The 17,582-nt window shown below is 47.6% G+C and overlaps 1 protein-coding gene across 1 annotated transcript in view; it reads right to left on the reverse strand.

Annotated features, from left to right (window-relative positions):
• Nucleotides 1-351: 351 nt before the first annotated feature.
• Nucleotides 352-17,582, reverse strand: part of rpn1 (ribophorin I) — a 32,518-nt gene continuing 15,287 nt past the window's right edge. Inside the window, exons 2-10 of the mRNA XM_055647955.1 lie at nucleotides 12,603-12,667; nucleotides 11,116-11,422; nucleotides 10,337-10,546; nucleotides 9,439-9,631; nucleotides 8,649-8,748; nucleotides 4,526-4,664; nucleotides 3,258-3,377; nucleotides 2,113-2,358; nucleotides 352-1,105 (exon numbers count right to left, since the gene is read on the reverse strand). Coding sequence (XP_055503930.1) covers nucleotides 923-1,105; nucleotides 2,113-2,358; nucleotides 3,258-3,377; nucleotides 4,526-4,664; nucleotides 8,649-8,748; nucleotides 9,439-9,631; nucleotides 10,337-10,546; nucleotides 11,116-11,422; nucleotides 12,603-12,667 — 1,563 coding nt within the window. The 3' untranslated portion in view covers nucleotides 352-922. The remainder of the gene's footprint in view (nucleotides 1,106-2,112; nucleotides 2,359-3,257; nucleotides 3,378-4,525; nucleotides 4,665-8,648; nucleotides 8,749-9,438; nucleotides 9,632-10,336; nucleotides 10,547-11,115; nucleotides 11,423-12,602; nucleotides 12,668-17,582) is intronic.

Here is a 17,582-nt window from a genome sequence, read left to right on the forward strand (position 1 = left end):
GACGTTTCAGGCCGGGACTCTTCTTCAGACTGGGTCCCCTCCTGAATAGTGTTCCAATCTCTGTACACCACTTCATATGGCAGTTAAATTCCTTGGTATCTCCTGTGAACCGTCAGTGGATTAAATTGACTTCTCCATCTCCAACCGACACCTGGAGTAAACCCACGCGGTCACAGCAAGAATGTGCAAACTCCACACAGACAGCACCCGAGCTCTGGTTTCAACCCGGATCTCCAGCGCTGTGTGGTAGCTGCTCCACGAGCTGCTAAGTTACGAGTTTTTGTTAAGATCCAACCTCTTCCCATTGGGTACATGTGCATAAAGTATCCTCACAAAGACCACAGTGTCGGAGACGGCAAGATGTCCTTTTAATTATTAAGCAATCAAATAATTGAATTTACAATTGGCATCTCTTTGTGGAAGAGAGGGACACAATCTCACCCCCACCACACCCCCCCCCCCCCCCCCCCCTCCTCCATCACAGCAGAGCACCATCTAGTGTCCGGAGAGTTTGGGTCGATTCGCAGTGCAAAACCACGGTTACAAGCATTTTAAAAAAAAAACATTCACAGAAGATCACAAGAAGGAGGGAATGGTCCGTCTGAGGGAGTTAACATGGACATTTTCACAGCCACATCTCCGCGCCGTCCCACCTCGGTTTACCAATCATTCGTCTGATGCCAGGAACCATCTGCCATCCTTGGACCGACACAGAGGGTTGATTCAGCTGGGAGGATAAAAAATAATGAACCAAAACACTTGCCCACCCTGCAGTGAGTTAGAAGGAACCACCACTTGTCAGCCCAGACACACTGAATCCTCGTTACACACGAGATAAACTCAGTAGCTAATTTTAATACCATCCAATCTTTTAGTTACGTGGGGGGGGGGGGGGGGGGGGGGGCGAGGGGCAAGCCGGGCGCTACAAGGTGTCCAGGATGGTGTCGATCCTGGACACAAGGTCCTGCCGCTTCGAGCTCAGGTGCTTGTCGCTCTCGATGTAGGCGTCCTTCTTCACCTTGCCGGCCACTAGGCGCTCAGCCTCCTGACTGGCCTTCAGGGCCAAGTCCTTCACCTGGCCGTCCAGCTTCTGGATCTCAGCCACCTGCGGAGTGGGGGGGGGGGGGGGGGGGGGAGAAAGAGAGAGAGAGAGAGATGCATTAGTCAGGGACGGCACAGCCCAGCCCCGGGGACACAAACCTAACACAGTGGCACAGCGGGGAGCTGTTATCTGTCTATCTGTAGCTTGCAATGATTCAATGATACTTTGTCACAGGTACCCAGGTACAGTGAAATTCTTTGTTTTTGCATGCAATACACAGTGCGCAAAGAGTCATTGTGTTTCTGGCGCTGACAAAGTTGCAAAAGTACCCATTAAGTCCGGATAGTCCCTCTTTGTTGTGATAAAGACTTATGGGTGAATGACACAGAAATAGTTTTAAGAGAAGCACTGTCCTAGCACATTGTGGGAAGTAAGGGAAGTGATGAAGGCAGGTACAATTACAAGATTAAAAGACAGGTACATGGATAGAGAGGTTTAGAGAGATACGGGCCAAACGCAGGCAGGTGGGACTGGTGTAGCTGGGGCATCTTGGTCAGCATGGACGAGTTGGGCCGAATGGCAAGTTCTGTGCTATGTGAATCTATTCAGAGATGTAGGGAAATTTACAGAGGCCAATTAACCCACAAAGGAAATACAGCAATGTGGTGTTGAGGCAAAAGACCAGCTGTGGTCTAGGACAGCATCAGACGCGGCTGTGGCCTCTCTGATTGTGTCTCCCCCTCATTGGTGTACCCAGAGAGACAGCACACAGCGGAGACCCCGATGGCGATCCGAACTGAGGTGACAGCTGCAACGGGCCTCCATGGCTACCTGGTGGCCAAAATCTGACGACTCTTACACATGAACTCAGTGGACTGTTTCTCTGCATTCGGTACTTAATCGGGTCCAGTATTTATGTATGCCAATACTCTTACTGATTTGTATGCAAAAAAAAAGTTTCACTGTACCTTGGTGTGGGAGGTAATAAAAGTGACCATTGTACCATTGAACCCCCCCTCCACCAAACCATTGGACAGCCCTAATAAACCATTGAACAGCTGACTCCCTACCTTCTCAGCAAGGTCGGAGCCCTCGGCTTTGAGCTTGGACTGCAAAGAGGCGATCTCGCTGGAGAGGCCGCGGTGCTCCGTCTCCAGCGTCTTGCGGCCGCTATTGAGCGTGCCGATGTCGCGGGACTGCTTGTACTTATTGACCGCATCCTCAAAGTGGCGGTACAGCCCCAGACGCTTGTTGACCAGTGTCAGTACCTGCTCCGTGATGGAGGCCACCTTCATCCGGGCCTCGGCCGCCGGGTCCTGCCGCAGGGAGCGTGAGAGAAACAGTCAGCAACCCCCAGCCGCACCAAGCTGGAGGCTAAGTGGAAACAAGCAACTGCAGACGCTGGTTAGTACACAAAGTCCCAAGGACCTGACGCAGAGGGAATCGGGCCGGCGAGAACAAAGAGGGACAATCGGGATTCTGATGAGTACTTTCGTAATTTTGTCAGTGCCAGAAACGTGGCGACTCGTACCTAGGTACTTGTGACAATAAAGTGTTATTGAATTGAATCATTGAAAGTGTTGGAGTAACTCGGCAGGTCAGGCAGCATCTCTGGAGGAGGTGACAGGTCCCTCCAAGTGGAAAAGAGCGTTTCTGGGGAGAAATCGATTGGGTCTCTGTCGGAGGAAGAAAATGTGGCCCTGGTGACCTCCCGGATGGGGGATGGAGGTCAAGGTAAATTTATTGTCACATGAACTGTTTAAGGTACAATGAAATTTGAGTTACCATACAGCCATACTAAGTGAAAAGCAACAAGATACACAAGCACAAAAGTAGAGACTGGGTGACCATGGTGAAGGGGCAATGGGGGCTTAGAAATTGAAAGTTATTGAAGAATGTATGTGAGGTGTCTTGGATGGAGTTGAAGGGAATGCGGGGACAATAAAATGTGATTAATTGGTGTAAATGGGTGGTTGAGGGCCAGCACGGGTGATGGACTGAAGGGCCCAATTTAGCACTGTGCGCCCACGACTCAAGAGAGCCTGGCAAGGTGAGGGCGGGGGAAGAGACAAGGATAAGGCTACAGTGATCACATGGGGAAGGGAGAGGGTTTTGTGTGAATTGAATTTTGGGGAGTTGGGTTTGGAAGAGCTGGGATAGATGGAAGAACATCTTTGGACAGGGCAAAGCGGCGTAGTTATTAGAAACAGTTCACCTTAGTGATGGAAAAATCCAGGCGGACGTAAATGATGACGGTGAAGAAGAGGATGTAGAACGCCCCCACCACCAGCAGTGGCTCCTGTAGCATCAGGACCTTGTTGAAGGTGTAGTGGATCTGTGGAGAGAGCGGCAGATGGGGGTGACCACAACCACTGGTCCCGTCAGCTCAGCCGCAACACAACCTCCCAGAGGTGCTCAAACCTCATAGGCTCCATCCCTACAGGACCAGTTCACCCTGAGCTGAGATCTAATGGCCAACCCTACCAACTGAGCTCCAGGATCAAAGGACAGCATGGTCGTTCCCACCCTGGTGTGTATGACAAATAAATACACAGAACAGGGCGTCATGGTGGCGCAGCGGTAGAGTTGCTGCCTTGACACCTGGGTTCGATCCCAACTACGGGTGCTGTCTGTACAGAGTTTATACGCTTTCTTTGTGACTGTGGATTTCCTCTGGGTGCTCCAGATTTCTCCCACACTTCAAAGACGCACAGGTTTGTTGGTTAATTGGGTTCAGTAAAACTGTAAATTGTCCTCAGTGTGTAGGATAGTTCCAGTGCATGGGGTGATCAATGGCCGGCACAGACATGGTGAGCCGAAGGGCATGTTTCAACACAGTGTCTCTAAAGTCACAACTAACACAAAATCAGGCCCTTCGGCCCACTAAGACTGTGCTGAACCTGATGGCAGGTTAAACTAATCTCTTCTGTCTGCATGTGATTCACATCCCTCCATTCCTTGCATATCCATGTGACTTTCTAAAAGTCTCTTAAATGCCACTATCGTATCCTCCTCTACCACCACCCCTGGAGTGCATTCCAGGCCCCACTGGCCTCTGTGTCAAAAGAATTTCCCCTGCACATCTCCTTTATACTTTGTCCCTCACCTTAAAACTATGCCCTCTAGTCTGTGACATTTCCACCCTGGGAAAATAAAAAATTGTCGATCATAAATTCATAAGGATCAGAATTAGGCCATTCGGCCCATCTTGTCAATCGGCCCATTAAATGTTGGTTGATCCATTTTCCTCCGTTAACCCCATTTTCCTGCCTTCTCCCCATAACCTTTGACACCGTTACTAATCAGGAAAGACTGACTCTCTACCCCAGCTATGCCTCTCATAATTTTCTAAACCTCTACCTGGAAATCAGGCTCTTGAGGACTTTGAGTAAGAGAGCCATTATGTTTCCATTATTACTCAAATACTGATGGCCGCAACAAGCGATACCTCTGCCTACACAAGGGAAGCAAAGGGGCAGGTACCACAATATCCTGGATGTGCTGCTCCACCAGGTTCGACTTGTGAGCAGTGATGACTGGGCGGCCAAATGTGTCCAGGTAGGTGTAGTGGAGCTCATCTGCTTGCCGGTCGATCCGGTACGGAGTGTCCAAGTGAATATTCCTGCAGGAAGGAGAGATGGTCTGACAACAGGCCAGGTATTTTAGTGCCAAAGCACCGCTCAGGGGCCAATTGCCCAGTCACACACTTGTAGGGCAGGGACAGCACTCACATAGAGTAAAGCTCCCTCCACTCTGTTTCGACAAAACTCCCCCGGAGGGCAGTACAGTGGCGCAGCGGTAGAGTTGCTGCCTTATAGTGCCAGAGACACCAGTTTGATCCTGAATATAGGTGCTGTCTGTACGGAGTTTGCACGTTCTCCCTGTGATCGCATGGGTTCCCTCCAGGAGCTCAGGTTTTCTCCCACATTCCAAAGAAGTACAGGTTGTAGGTTAATTGGCTTCAGTTAAAATGTCCCTAGTGTGTACGTTATGTTAGTGTGCAGGGTGATCGCTGGCAGGCACGGACTCGGTGGACTAAAGGGCCTGTTTCTGCACTGTATCTCTGGAGTCTAAAGTAGTCCAAAGCAGGGACTGGATTGAGGTACAGGGTCAAGTTCCCTTCACCTTGCCCCGTCACAAACTCCGGGCACAGGCGCATGATTTAGATAAAGAATCAAGTTTCCCCCATGCTGTTCCATCCCACACCCCCAATGCAGGAACAGGATTTACAGTGCCCTCCATTATGTTTGGGGCAAAGACTCGTCATTTATTTCTTTGCCTCTGTAGTCCACAATTTGAGATTTGTTGTAAAAATAAAAATCACCATAATGTTTGGGACACACGGCTTCACAGGCGTTTGTAATTGGTCAGGTGTGTTTAATTGCCTCCTTAGTGCAGGTATAAGAGAGCTCTCAGCACCTAGTCTTTCCTCCAGTCATTTGATCACCTTTGGAAACTTTTATTGCTGTTTATCAACATGAGGACCAAAGATGTGCCAATAAAAGTCAGATAAGCCAATATGCGACTGAGAAACAAGAATAAAACTATTAGAGACATCAGCCAAACCTTAGGCTTACCAAAATCAACTATTTGGAACATCATTAAGAAGAAAGAGCACTGGTGAGCTTACTAATCGCAAAGGGACTGGCAGGCCAAGGAAGACCTCCACAGCTGATGACAGAAGAATTCTCTCTATAATAAAGAAAAAAACCCAAACACCTGTCGGACAAATCAAAAACACTCTTCAGGAGTCAGGTGTGGATTTATCAATGACCACTGTCCGCAGAAGATTTCATGAACAGAAATACAGAGGCTACACTGCAAGATGCAAACCACTGGTTAGCCGCAAAAATAGGATGGCCAGGTTAGTTTGCCAAGAAGTGCTTAAAAGAGCAACCACAGTTCTGGAAAAAAGGTCTTGTGGACAGATAAGACGAAGATAAACTTATATCAGAGTGATGGCAAGAGCAAAGTATGAAGGAGAGAAGGAACTGCCCAAGATCCAAAGCATACCACCTCATCTGTGAAACCCAGTGGTGGGGGTGTTATGACCTGGGCATGTATGGCTGCTGAAGGTACTGGCTCACTTATCTTCATTGATAATACAACCGCTGATGGTAGTAGCATAATGAATTCTGAAGTGTATAGACACATCCTATCTGCTCAAGTTCAAACAAATGCCTCAAAACTCATTGGCCGGCGGTTCATTCTGCAGCAAGACAAAGATCCCAAACTGCTAAAGCAACAAAGGAGTTTTTTCAAAGCAAAAAAATTGTCAATTCTTGAGTGGCCAAGTCAATCACCTGATCTGAACCCAATTGAGCATGCCTTGTATATGCTGATGAGAAAAATGAAGGTGACCAGCCCTCAAAGCAAGGTACAATACAGGCCTGGCAGAGCATCACCAGAGAAGACACCCAGCAACTGGTGATGTCTTCTCCGTAAAGCACATGGCATTGGGGGTTCAGTATTGATGTGGATAGAGAACTGGCTGGCAAATAGGAAGCAAAGAGTAGGAGTAAACGGGTCCTTTTCACAATGGCAGGCAGTGACTAGTGGGGTACCGCAATGCTCAGTACTGGGTCCCAGCTATTTACAATATATATTAATGATCTGGATGAGGGAATTGAAGGCAATATCTCCAAGTTTGCGGATGACACTAAGCTGGGGGGCAGGGTTAGGTGTGAGGAGGATGCTAGGAGACTGCAAGGTGACTTGGATAGGCTGGGTGAGTGGGCAAATGTTTGGCAGATGCAGTTTAATGTGATAAATGTGAGGTTATCCATTTTGGTGGCAAAAACGGGAAAGCAGATTATTATCTAAACGGTGGCCGATTGGGAAAGGGGGAGATGCAGCGAGACCTGGGTGTCATGGTACACCAGTCATTGAAGGTAGGCATGCAGGTGCAGCAGGCAGTAAAGAAAGCAAATGGTATGTTGGCTTTCATAGCAAGACGATTTGAGTATAGGAGCAGGGAGGTTCTACTGCAGTTGTACAGGGTCTTGGTGAGCCCACACCTGGAGTATTGCGTGCAGTTTTTTGGTCTCCAAATCTGAGGAAGGACATTATTGCCATAGAGGGAGTGCAGAGAAGGTTCACCAGACTGATTCCTGGGATGTCAGGACTGTCTTATGAAGAAAGACTGGATAGACTTGGTTTATACTCTCTAGAATTTAGGAGATTGAGAGGGGGTCTTATAGAAACTTACAAAATTCTTAAGGGGGTCGACAGGCTAGATGCAGGAAGATTGTTCCCGATGTTAGGGAAGTCCAGGACAAGGGGTCACAGCTTAAGATAAGGGGGAAATCCTTTAAAACCGAGATGAGAAGAACTTTTTTCACAGAGAGTCTCTGGAAATCTCTGGAACTCTCTGCCACAGAGGGTAGTTGAGGCCAGTTCATTGGCTATATTTAAGAGGGAGTTAGATGTGGCCCTTGTGGCCAAGGGGATCAGAGGGTATGGAGAGAAGGCAGGTACGGGATACCGAGTTGGATGATCAGCCATGATCATATTAAATGGCGGTGCAGGCTCGAAGGGCCGAATGGCCTACTCCTGCACCTAATTTCTATGTTTCTATGTTCTATGTTTCTATGACTACTTTCATTTACATGACATTGCTGTGTCCCAAACATTATGATGCCCTGAAATGGGGGTGGGGGGGGAACTCCGTATAAACACTGCTGTAATTTCTACATGGTGAAACCAAAATGTATAAAAATGGCCTTTATTAAAATCTGACAATGTGCACTTTAACCACATGTGATTTTTTTCCTTTTACAAATCTCAAATTGTGGAGTACAGAGGCAAATAATGAAATGACGGGTCTTTGTCCCAAACAGTATGGAGGGCACTGTAGATACAGAATCCAGCTCCCTCCACCCTGTCCCGTCAAACACTCCTAGATCACGGATAGCATGGGTTAGATACAGGGTAAAGTTCCCTTCACCCTTTCCCATCACATATTCCTGGGGCAGGGATAGAATGATTTACATCCAGGGCGAACCTTCCACTCCCGATAATCTGCCCAGTCAAATCCCAGGGCAGCAATTGATCCATCCCACGGTATATGAAGACATGTGGACACATGTACAGATGCAAGTGTGGGCTGGAGATCACAACCAGGCAAGAATGTGTGAACACTCACCACCTAGGAACATTGGCACCGGGCCGTTGCCCCAGTCAAGGGCAATGGCAGAGACTCTCACAACATTAAGGGCGGCACAGTGGCACAGCTGGTACTTCACAGAGCCGCTGCCTCACAGCACCAGATGCCCGGGTTCAGTCCTCACCTCGGGGTTTCCTCCAGGTGCTCTGGTTTCCTCCCACATCCCAAAGACATGCCCGTATGGGTTTGTAGGTTAATTGGCCTCTGTAAATTGCCCATAGTGTGTAGGGCATGCATGAGAAAGTGGGATAACATAGAACTAGCATGAACAGGGTGGCCGATGGTCGGCGTGGACTTGGTGGGCCAAAGGGCTTGTTTCCATGCTGTTTATTTTAACCAATTGACAGGTACAGTTAGTGTTCCCAATCTATAACCACAGCAGAAGAACAACATGCAGCACCACCTCTAACTGGCCCGATTCTGCACCACTCGCTCACTCACCGGGCTCCCTCCGGCAGAATAAGCTTCACGGTGAGATCGTCGATCACCTGATCGTCAAATACGTGGTCCATAAACCGCATCTTCAACGCGTACTGGTCACCTGATGGGGACAAGAGTTTAGTTTAGTTTATTGTCACATGTACCGAGGAACAGCATAATGCTTTTGTTGCATGCTATCCAGTCAGCGTAAAGACAATACATGATTACAATCAAGCCGTCCACAGTGTACAGATACAGGATAAAGGGAATTACATTGAGTGCAAGAGTAATTCCAGTGAACTCTGATTAAAGTTAGTCCGAGGGTCTCCAATGAGGTAGATGGGAGGTCAGGTCAGGATCACTCTCTAGTTGATGATATGATGGTTCAGTTTAACAGCTGGGAAGAAACTGTCAATGAATCTGGAGCTATGAGTTTTCACACTTCCTGTCTGATGGGAGAGCAGAGAAGAGGGAGTGACCGGGGTGAAATGAATCCTCGATTATTTATGCCGGTGGCCTTGCCGAAGCAGCGCGAGGTGTAGATGGAATCAATAGGCGGGAGGTTGGTTTGTGTGACGGTCTGGTAAACCTCCTCTGTACTGTTTCTAAAGTTTCAACATCCTTCCTGTAATGGGGTGACCAGAACTGCACGCTATACTCCAAATTACTTAGTGGCTGGTAATTCAGATACCATGACCTTCAGAAGGAGTTGCAGATGGATGGAGTAAAGACCTGTTACCAAACAACCTGCAGGAATGCTGGGGAGATCACTCTTACCCGTTTAAGATCAAAACCTGGCTCAGGTACTTACCGAAGTTGTACAGGTATTCGTAACTGGGCAGGTTGTATCCAATGACGTAGTGAGTCTTCCACCCACCAAAGAGCGGGAAGCGAGGGCGGACTTCCATCTCCACGGAATCATCCAGGACAACCAAGTGGCTGGTGGAGATGTTCCCAATGTCGTCCCGATAGTATACATCTTGGGCCGCAGCAGGCAGGATGGTCTGCAACAGAAGGTCAACAGAGAGGGGTTTACCACAGCACCCAGCCAGCCTAAGGAAACCCAGAGCAGAGACTAATAAACATCACCCTGCACACTCCAGTCAGAGCCACAGTCACAACCAAGATAACCTTTCCTATCCATGTAAGTGCTTTTAAATGCATGTGTAAGTGCTGTTAAATGCGTTATGGTACCTCTCTCAACTACCTCCTCTGGCAACTCATTCCATATATCCACCACTCCGTGAAAAGGTTTCCCCTCAGATGCTTATTAAATATTTCCCTTTTCACCTTAAAACAATGTCCTCTAGCTCTTGATTCCCCTGCCCTGTGTTCACCATCTATTTCCCTCATGATTTTATACATTATAAGATCACCCCTGCGCTCCAAGAAAGAAATAAGTTCTAGCCTGCCCAACCTCTCCCTGTAACTCAGGCCCTTGAGTCTTCGTAAATCTTGTCTGCACTCTTTCCAGCTTAACTACATCCTTTCCAAAGCAGTGTGACCAAAACGGAACATATAAGCAGGATGAAAATGTCTGGGGTGCCAGAAAGCTGAACCTCTGTCCCCTTCACTTAGAGAACCGATGAATGATGGAGGCAGCCATTTCGCCCCCTGACCAGAGCCTTGAACGACACGGCAAACCGCTGCTCCACACCCTTTACAGCTCCAAACTGGTTGGGAACAAAGGTTCTTGGAAGGAGACGTACCTTGAAAGATTTGACGGAGGATATTCCACTGTCAGGCTGCCTCTGGTAGTCGTAGCGGGAGAACGGCCCCTTCAGGACGGCGCCGCAATGCTTCAGGTCAATGGTCTCCTCCACGGCGATGTTTCCCCAGTGAGATACCTCAATCAGGCGTGTCATGCTGACGATGGCCAAGAAAGGGCTGTTGTTCTCGTAGTGCAGTCTCAGTGTGTCCTGAAAGGGCAGCACAGCCACTCAGTGGAAGCAACAGCCCACATTCTGAACATAGAACGGTTCGGACACACAGTGCTGGAGTATCTCAGAACTTTATCCCAGGGTGGAAATGTCAAACTAGAGGGCATTGGTTCACAATGAGAGGGGTAAAGTTTCAAGGAGAAATGCAGAGCAAGGTTTTACTTACAGAGGATGGTGGGTACCTGGAACACACTGCCGGGGTGGTGGATGGGGCAGATACTATAGTGGCGCTTAAAGGGCTTTTAGATAGGCACGTGGATGTGCAGGGAATAGAGGGATAAGGAATCATGCACAGGAAGAGAAGAGCAATTTAACAACATCATTTTGAGCACAGATATTGTGGGCTGAAGTGCCTGTTCCTGTGCTGCGCAGTTCTCTGAATGTGGGGAGGGGTAGTACGAATGCCACCCAAGCTGGAGACGTACAGGCAGTTCCATCGTCCCTTTCTGGACACAGGGCATCCATTGAAATGAGAGGCACGGAAGGTTTGCCGAAGGTGGCCGGGGAATGGAGGGGAACGCAAGATAAAAACCCGTGGCTACTGTCACCTGGCTGTAGGCAGCAACGTCCTTGAATGGCCCGTAATCGATGGAGTCCTCGGATTTGCTGGGGTTGCCAAGCTTGGTGTAGCTTTCAATGTTCTTGGAGGCAAGCTTGACCCGGGTGGTCTGGCTCTTGGTGGGGTAAGGCGAGTAGAAGTAGTGGCTGCCCTCAAACACCACATACTGCTTCTCGGCCTGGGCGATGTGTGTTGGGAAGGGCCGCAGCACGTGAGTGAAGGTGGTTTCGATGGCCAGCTTCACCTTGGCACCAGCTGCGAGGCTCGATGCCAACCTCACGTTGAAGAACCTGCCACTGGAAATGGAAATATGATGATGATCGGGCTCCAGAAAACCAATGTTCACATGTGAAAGCATTCGTCCCAAAATACTCAATGCCGACCGGACAACCTAACATGCCACCCGCCCAAGGATGACTTCCAAACGACAGAACATTCTCAGAACCAGTGTGTCTTCAGGCAAAGCTGCCTAACCGTGCAAGCATATTGTTTTATATTGTCTGGAGCAGGGACCTATAAACTTATGAGGGCCAGATATGGGTTAGTCAGGGAGGAATGTCACAGACTAGAAGGTGAAAGGCGCAAAGTTGGAAGGAGATGTGTGGTGTAAATTTTTGCTTACACAGAGTGGTGAATTTCTGGAATTTGCTGCCAGGGGTGGTGGTGGAGGCAGATGTGATAATAGTGTTTAAGAAGCTTTTGGATGGGCATATGGATATGGATCATGTGCAGGTAGAGATTAGTTTAAATTGGCATTATGTTCGGCACATACATTGTGGGCTGAAGGGCTTGTTCCTGTGCTGTACTGTTCTATGTTCCATGTAACGTGCAGTTGGGAATTTTACAGTTGGCCACACTCACTTTCATTCAGGCACTGCACGCTGGGGAATAATCAAGGAAAAGCACAGCTGATGGGAAACAACAAGAATCAGAACTAAGCAATGCTATTCAGTGCTAGGTTTACTCTCCTTTGGTTGTTGTGCAATTCAATCCATTTAGCCACCTTTACATCCCTAGATACCCTTCCCTAACAACATGTTGGATATGGGCCAAATGCAGGCAGGTGGGACAAGTGTAGATTGGGCATTTTGGTCAGCATGGGTAAGTTGGGCCGAAAGGTCAGTTTTCATGCATAACAACCCATTGGCCAGAGCCTTGCAAATCCCATCAGCAATAGAACCAACTGCCCTTTATCACACTTGCATTGTTTCCAGAATTTAGAAAGTTAGTGTACAGCTTTTCCAATTTTGTATAGGAAGCAGATCACTGGGAATCTGGAATTTTAGATGATAAAATGGTATTTGGAGAAACAGTAACAATTGCATGAATTCACTCATGGCGCGTGGAAGAACAGTAGGAAGACGGGAACATTAGTTGCAGTGAAATTGATAACCAAATCCATCCCTACTGTTGGAGAAAGAGCAAGTCTACGAACTATTGTACAGTGGAATTTCCAAGCAAGAATAAATCAGTTACCTCTGCCCTCTGACCACAGTCTCTTCCAGATTCAATGAGGATTCTTCTTCATCGTTATTTTTTAACTAGATCAGAAAGGGAAATACGGTTCAATTATTTGAAGCCAAATGAGGCAATATAATCAAAACACATGCATCCCAGATCTCTGAGCTCAAAACAAATTGACATGAAAAAAGCAAAAAGAAAAATGTAGCAGCAATGCAGTTCCGTTATGTTAATGATCTAACCCTCTCCCTGATATTGGATGCTCCCACTCAGTTTCACTGCACTGGACATGACAAATAACACATTGCCCTGAAAATACTGACCACATCAGTTGTTGCTGGTTTTGTCAGCCCAATAAACAAACAGTCCTAACCCAACCTGTCCACGTAAAGGTCATACCGAAAGGCATTGGATGGCAATCACTGGTTTTCTGTATTCAGTCCAGCAGCGGAACACCGTTCATCAAAGAGAACTAAACTATTATGCCTGGAGATATCGCTGACCTCAGCAAACCTAGATTTTATGTACTTCACCTCAGGTTCTGCAGAACACAAGTGGCAGCCTAGATGACAAGACCGGCGGGACCGACGTCGGGCAGAGCTATAGTGGTGGCTAACTCCATTGTCCGAGGTATGGACTGGAGATTCTGTGGCGGCAGCCGAGACTCGAGGATGGTCTGTTGCCTCCCTGGTGCCAGGATTAAAGATATCGCAGACTGACTTCAGAACATCCTCGAGAGGGAAGGTGAACAATCGGCAGTAGTTGTGCACGTGGGCACAAACAACATCAGGAAGAAGAGGAAGGAGGTTCTGCAACACGAATATCTAGAGTTAGGAAGAAGACTGAAAAGCAGGACTTCTAGGGTGGTTATCTCTGGATTGCTTTCAGTACCTCGTGCTAGTGAGGGCAGGAACAGGGAGATAGGGGATCTGAATGTGTGGCTGGGGGGCTGGTGCAGGGAGCAATGATTTAGCTTTATAGACCACTGGGGTCTCCTGGGGTAGGGGTGACCTGTCCAAAAGGGACAGGTTACACCTTAATAGGAGGGGGACCAACGATCTGGCAGGCAGGTTTTCTAGGGCTACGCGTGTGGATTTAAACTAAATAGTGGGGGGGAGGGATTGACAAATTGGGAGTATAAAGATGGAGTTAAAGGGGAAGTGAGTACAGGAAAAGTTACAAAAGACTCCCAAATTAATGGGAAGGAAAGTTCAAGAAGGGATGAGAGAGTAAGGTCAGAGCCAATAGGGACCGGAGCGAGAGGGGAGGTGAATACCGAAGTCAAAGTGTTGTATATGAATGCGCGAAGTATAAGAAATAAAGTGGACGAGCTTGAGGCTCAGTTAGAAATTGGCAAGTATGATGTTGTGGGAATTACAGAGACATGGCTGCAAGAGGGCCAGGGCTGGGAACTGAATATTCAAGGGTATACATCATATTGAAAAGACAGACAGGTGGGCAGAGAAGGTGGGGTAGCTCTGTTGGCGAGGAATGAAATTCAGTCCCTTGCGAGGGGTGACATTGAAACTTAAGATGTGGAGTCAGTATGGATAGAACTAAGGAATTGTACGGGTAAAAATACCTTAATGGGACCTATCTACAGGCCCCCAAAAAGTAGCCTGGATGTAAGGTGCAAGTTGAATCAGGAGTTAAAATTGGCATGTAGTAAAGGTAATGCTATGGTTGTTATGGGAGATTTCAACATGCAGGTAGACTGGGGAAATCAGGTTGGTACTGGACCCCAAGAAAGGGAGTTTGTGGAGTGCCTCCATGATGGATTCTTAGAGCAACTTGTACTGGAGCCTACCAGGGAGAAGGCAATTCTGGATTTAGTGTTGTGCAATGAACCGGATTTGATAAGGGAACTTGAGGTTAAGGAGCCATTAGGAGGTAGTGACCATAATATGATACGTTCTAATCTACAATTTGAGAGGGAGAAGGGTAAATCGGAGGTGTCAGTATTGCAGTTGAACAAAGGGGACTATGGAGCCATGAGGGAGGAGCTGGCCAAAGTTGACTGGAAAGATACCCTAGCAGGGATGACAGTGGAACAACAATGGCAGATATTTCTGGGAATAATACAAAAGGTGCAGGATCAGTTCATTTCAAAGAGGAAGAAAGATTCCAAGGGGAGTAAGGGGCGACCGTGGCTGACAAGGGAAGTCAAAGACAGTATAAAAATAAAAGAGAAGTGCAACATAGCAAAGATGAGCAGAAAGCCAGAGGATTGGGTAACGTTTAAAGAGCAACAGAAGATAACTAAAATGGCAATATGGGGAGAAAAGATGAGGTATGAAGGTAAGCTAGCCAAGAATATAAAGGAGGATAGTAAAAGTTTATTTAGGTATATGAAGAGGAAATAATTAGTTAAGACCAAAGTTGGACTCTTGAAGACTGAAAATGGTGAATTTATTATGAGGAACAAGGAAATGGCAGATGAGTTGAACAGGTACTTTGGATCAGTCTTCACTGAGGACACAAACAATCTTCCTGATGTAAGAGTGGCCAGAGGATCTTAAGGAAATCCACATTAGGCAGGAAATGGTGATGGGACTGAAGGCTGATAATTCCCCAGGGCCTGATGGTCTGCATCCCAGGGTACTTGAGGAAGTGGCTCTAAAAATCGTGGATGCATTGGTGATCATTTTCCAATGTTCTATAGACTCGGGATCAGTTCCTGTGGATTGGAGGGTAGCTAACGTTATCCCACTTGTTAAGAAAGGCGGGAGAGAGAATCACAGGGAATTATAGACCAGTTATCCTGACATCGGTGGTGGGGAAGATGCTGGAATCAATCATAAAATATGAAAGAGCAGCACATTTGGATAGCAGTAACAGGACCAGTGCGAGTCAGATTTACGAAGGCGAAATCATGCTCGACTAATCTTCTGGAATTTTTTTGAGGATGTAACTTGGAAATTGGACAATGGAGAGCGAGTGGACGTGGTGTACCTGGACTTTCAGAAAGCATTTGATAAGGTCCCACATAGGAGATTAGTTGCAAAGTTAGGGCACATGGTATTGGGGGTAGTGTGCTGACATGGATAGAAAATTGGTTGGCAGACAGGAAACAAAGAGTAGGGATTAACGGGTCCCTTTCAGAATGGCAGGCTAGTGGGGAACCACAAGGCTCCGTGCTGGGACCGCAGCTATTTACAATATACATCAATGATTTAGATGAAGGGATTCAAAGTAACATTAGCAAATTTACAGATGACACAAAGTTGGGTGGCAGTGTGAACTGTGAGGAGGATGCTATGAGAATGCAGGGTGACTTGGACAGGTTGGGTGAGTGGGCAGATGCAGTTTAATGTGGATAAATGTGAGGTTACCCACTTTGGTGGCAAAAACAGGAAGGCAGATTATTATCTAAATGGTGTCAATTGGGAAAAGGGGAAGTACAACAGGATCTGGGGGGGTCCTTATTCATCAGTCAGTGAAAGTAAGCATGCAGGCACAGCAGGCAGTGAAGAAAACGAATGGCATGTTGGCCTTCATTACAAGAGGAGTTGAGTATATGAGCAAAGAGGCCCTTCTGTAGTTGTACAGGGCCCTAGTGAGACCACGCCTGGAGTATTGTGTGCAGCTTTGGTCTCCGAATTTGAGGAAGGACATTCTTGCTATTGAGGGAGTGCAGCATAGGTTCACAAGGTTAATTCCCGGGATGGCGGGACTGTCATATGCTGAGAGAATGGAGCGTCTGGGCTTATATACTCTGGAATTTAGAAGGATGAGAGGGATCTTATTGAAACATATAAGATTATTAAGGGTTTGGACCCACTAGAGGCAGGAACCATGTTCCAGAAGTTGGGAGAGTCCAGAACCAGGGCCACAGTTTAAGAATAAGGGATAAGCCATTTAGAGCAGAGATGAGGAAACACTTTTTCACACAGAGAGTTGTGAGTCTGTGGAATTCTCTGCCTCAGAGGCCGGTTCTCTGGATACTTTCAAGAGAGAGCTAGATAGGGCTCTTAAAGATAGCGGCGAAGGCAGGAACTGGGTACTGATTGTGGATGATCAGCCATGATCACATTGAATGGTGGTGCTGGCTCGAAGGGCCTACTCCTGCAACTATTGTCTATTGACTCAGAAATGGCATTGAAACCACAACCTTCTAACATCCAAGAAAAGGACCTGTCATAATAGACAACCGCTCTTTGCTTTCAGTTACGTAATGGGCCTGTCCCACTTAGGCGATTTTTCAACGGACTGCCGGCGACTGTCAAGTTGCCGATAGTCGCCTGAAAAACTGACAAGTGGAACAGCGACTGTCAGATTGGAACACACACACACGAACACATCGCTTCCTTCACCAGCCTGTTATGCAGGCGGGGGGAGCACTGTCTAAAACATTCACACGGTGCAAAGCCAAGGTGTTACAGGCACACACCGCGATGAACAGGAAGGTTGGTGCTGTAATTTAGACGGCTAAAGCACAGTATATGGAAAGGAGAGGGGGGGGATAAGGGGGAGAAGGAGTGGACACAACCTTTAAGAAGCCAGAGATACACGGCTGTGAAGCTCGGCGGACATTTAACATTACTGGTCGGTTATCCTTGGTTCTGAAAACTACTGCTTACCTTTTTTCCCCCCAACGAGCCAATGAAATTCACCAGTCAGCACCGGCTCCAGACAACGAGAACCTTCGACCTCCTGGCAACCCATTAGGACCTCCTGGCGACCCACCTATGGCACGAGAATTCTCGCTGCTCTCCACGGCAGCTTCATTCTAGTCGCCGCTAATTTTTCAACATGTTGAAAAATTTGCAGCGACCATAATGAGGCCGCGACTAGTTCCCAGAATGCGGGAGCTCCTCGCAACTATGAAGGCGACTCCCCGCGAACATGTGGCGACTGCATAGTCTCCTGCAGTCGCCTAAGTGGGACAGACCCACAACAGTTTGAAAGGGAGAGTGAGAAATTGTGGAGGATTCATGGTTATGAAGTCACAGAGAAAAAAGAGAATCAGAGTTCAAATGAAGAGTCCCGACGTGA

This window comes from Leucoraja erinacea, chromosome 16 (assembly GCF_028641065.1).
Source record: "Leucoraja erinacea ecotype New England chromosome 16, Leri_hhj_1, whole genome shotgun sequence".
In the NCBI taxonomy this organism is placed as follows: domain Eukaryota; kingdom Metazoa; phylum Chordata; class Chondrichthyes; order Rajiformes; family Rajidae; genus Leucoraja; species Leucoraja erinaceus.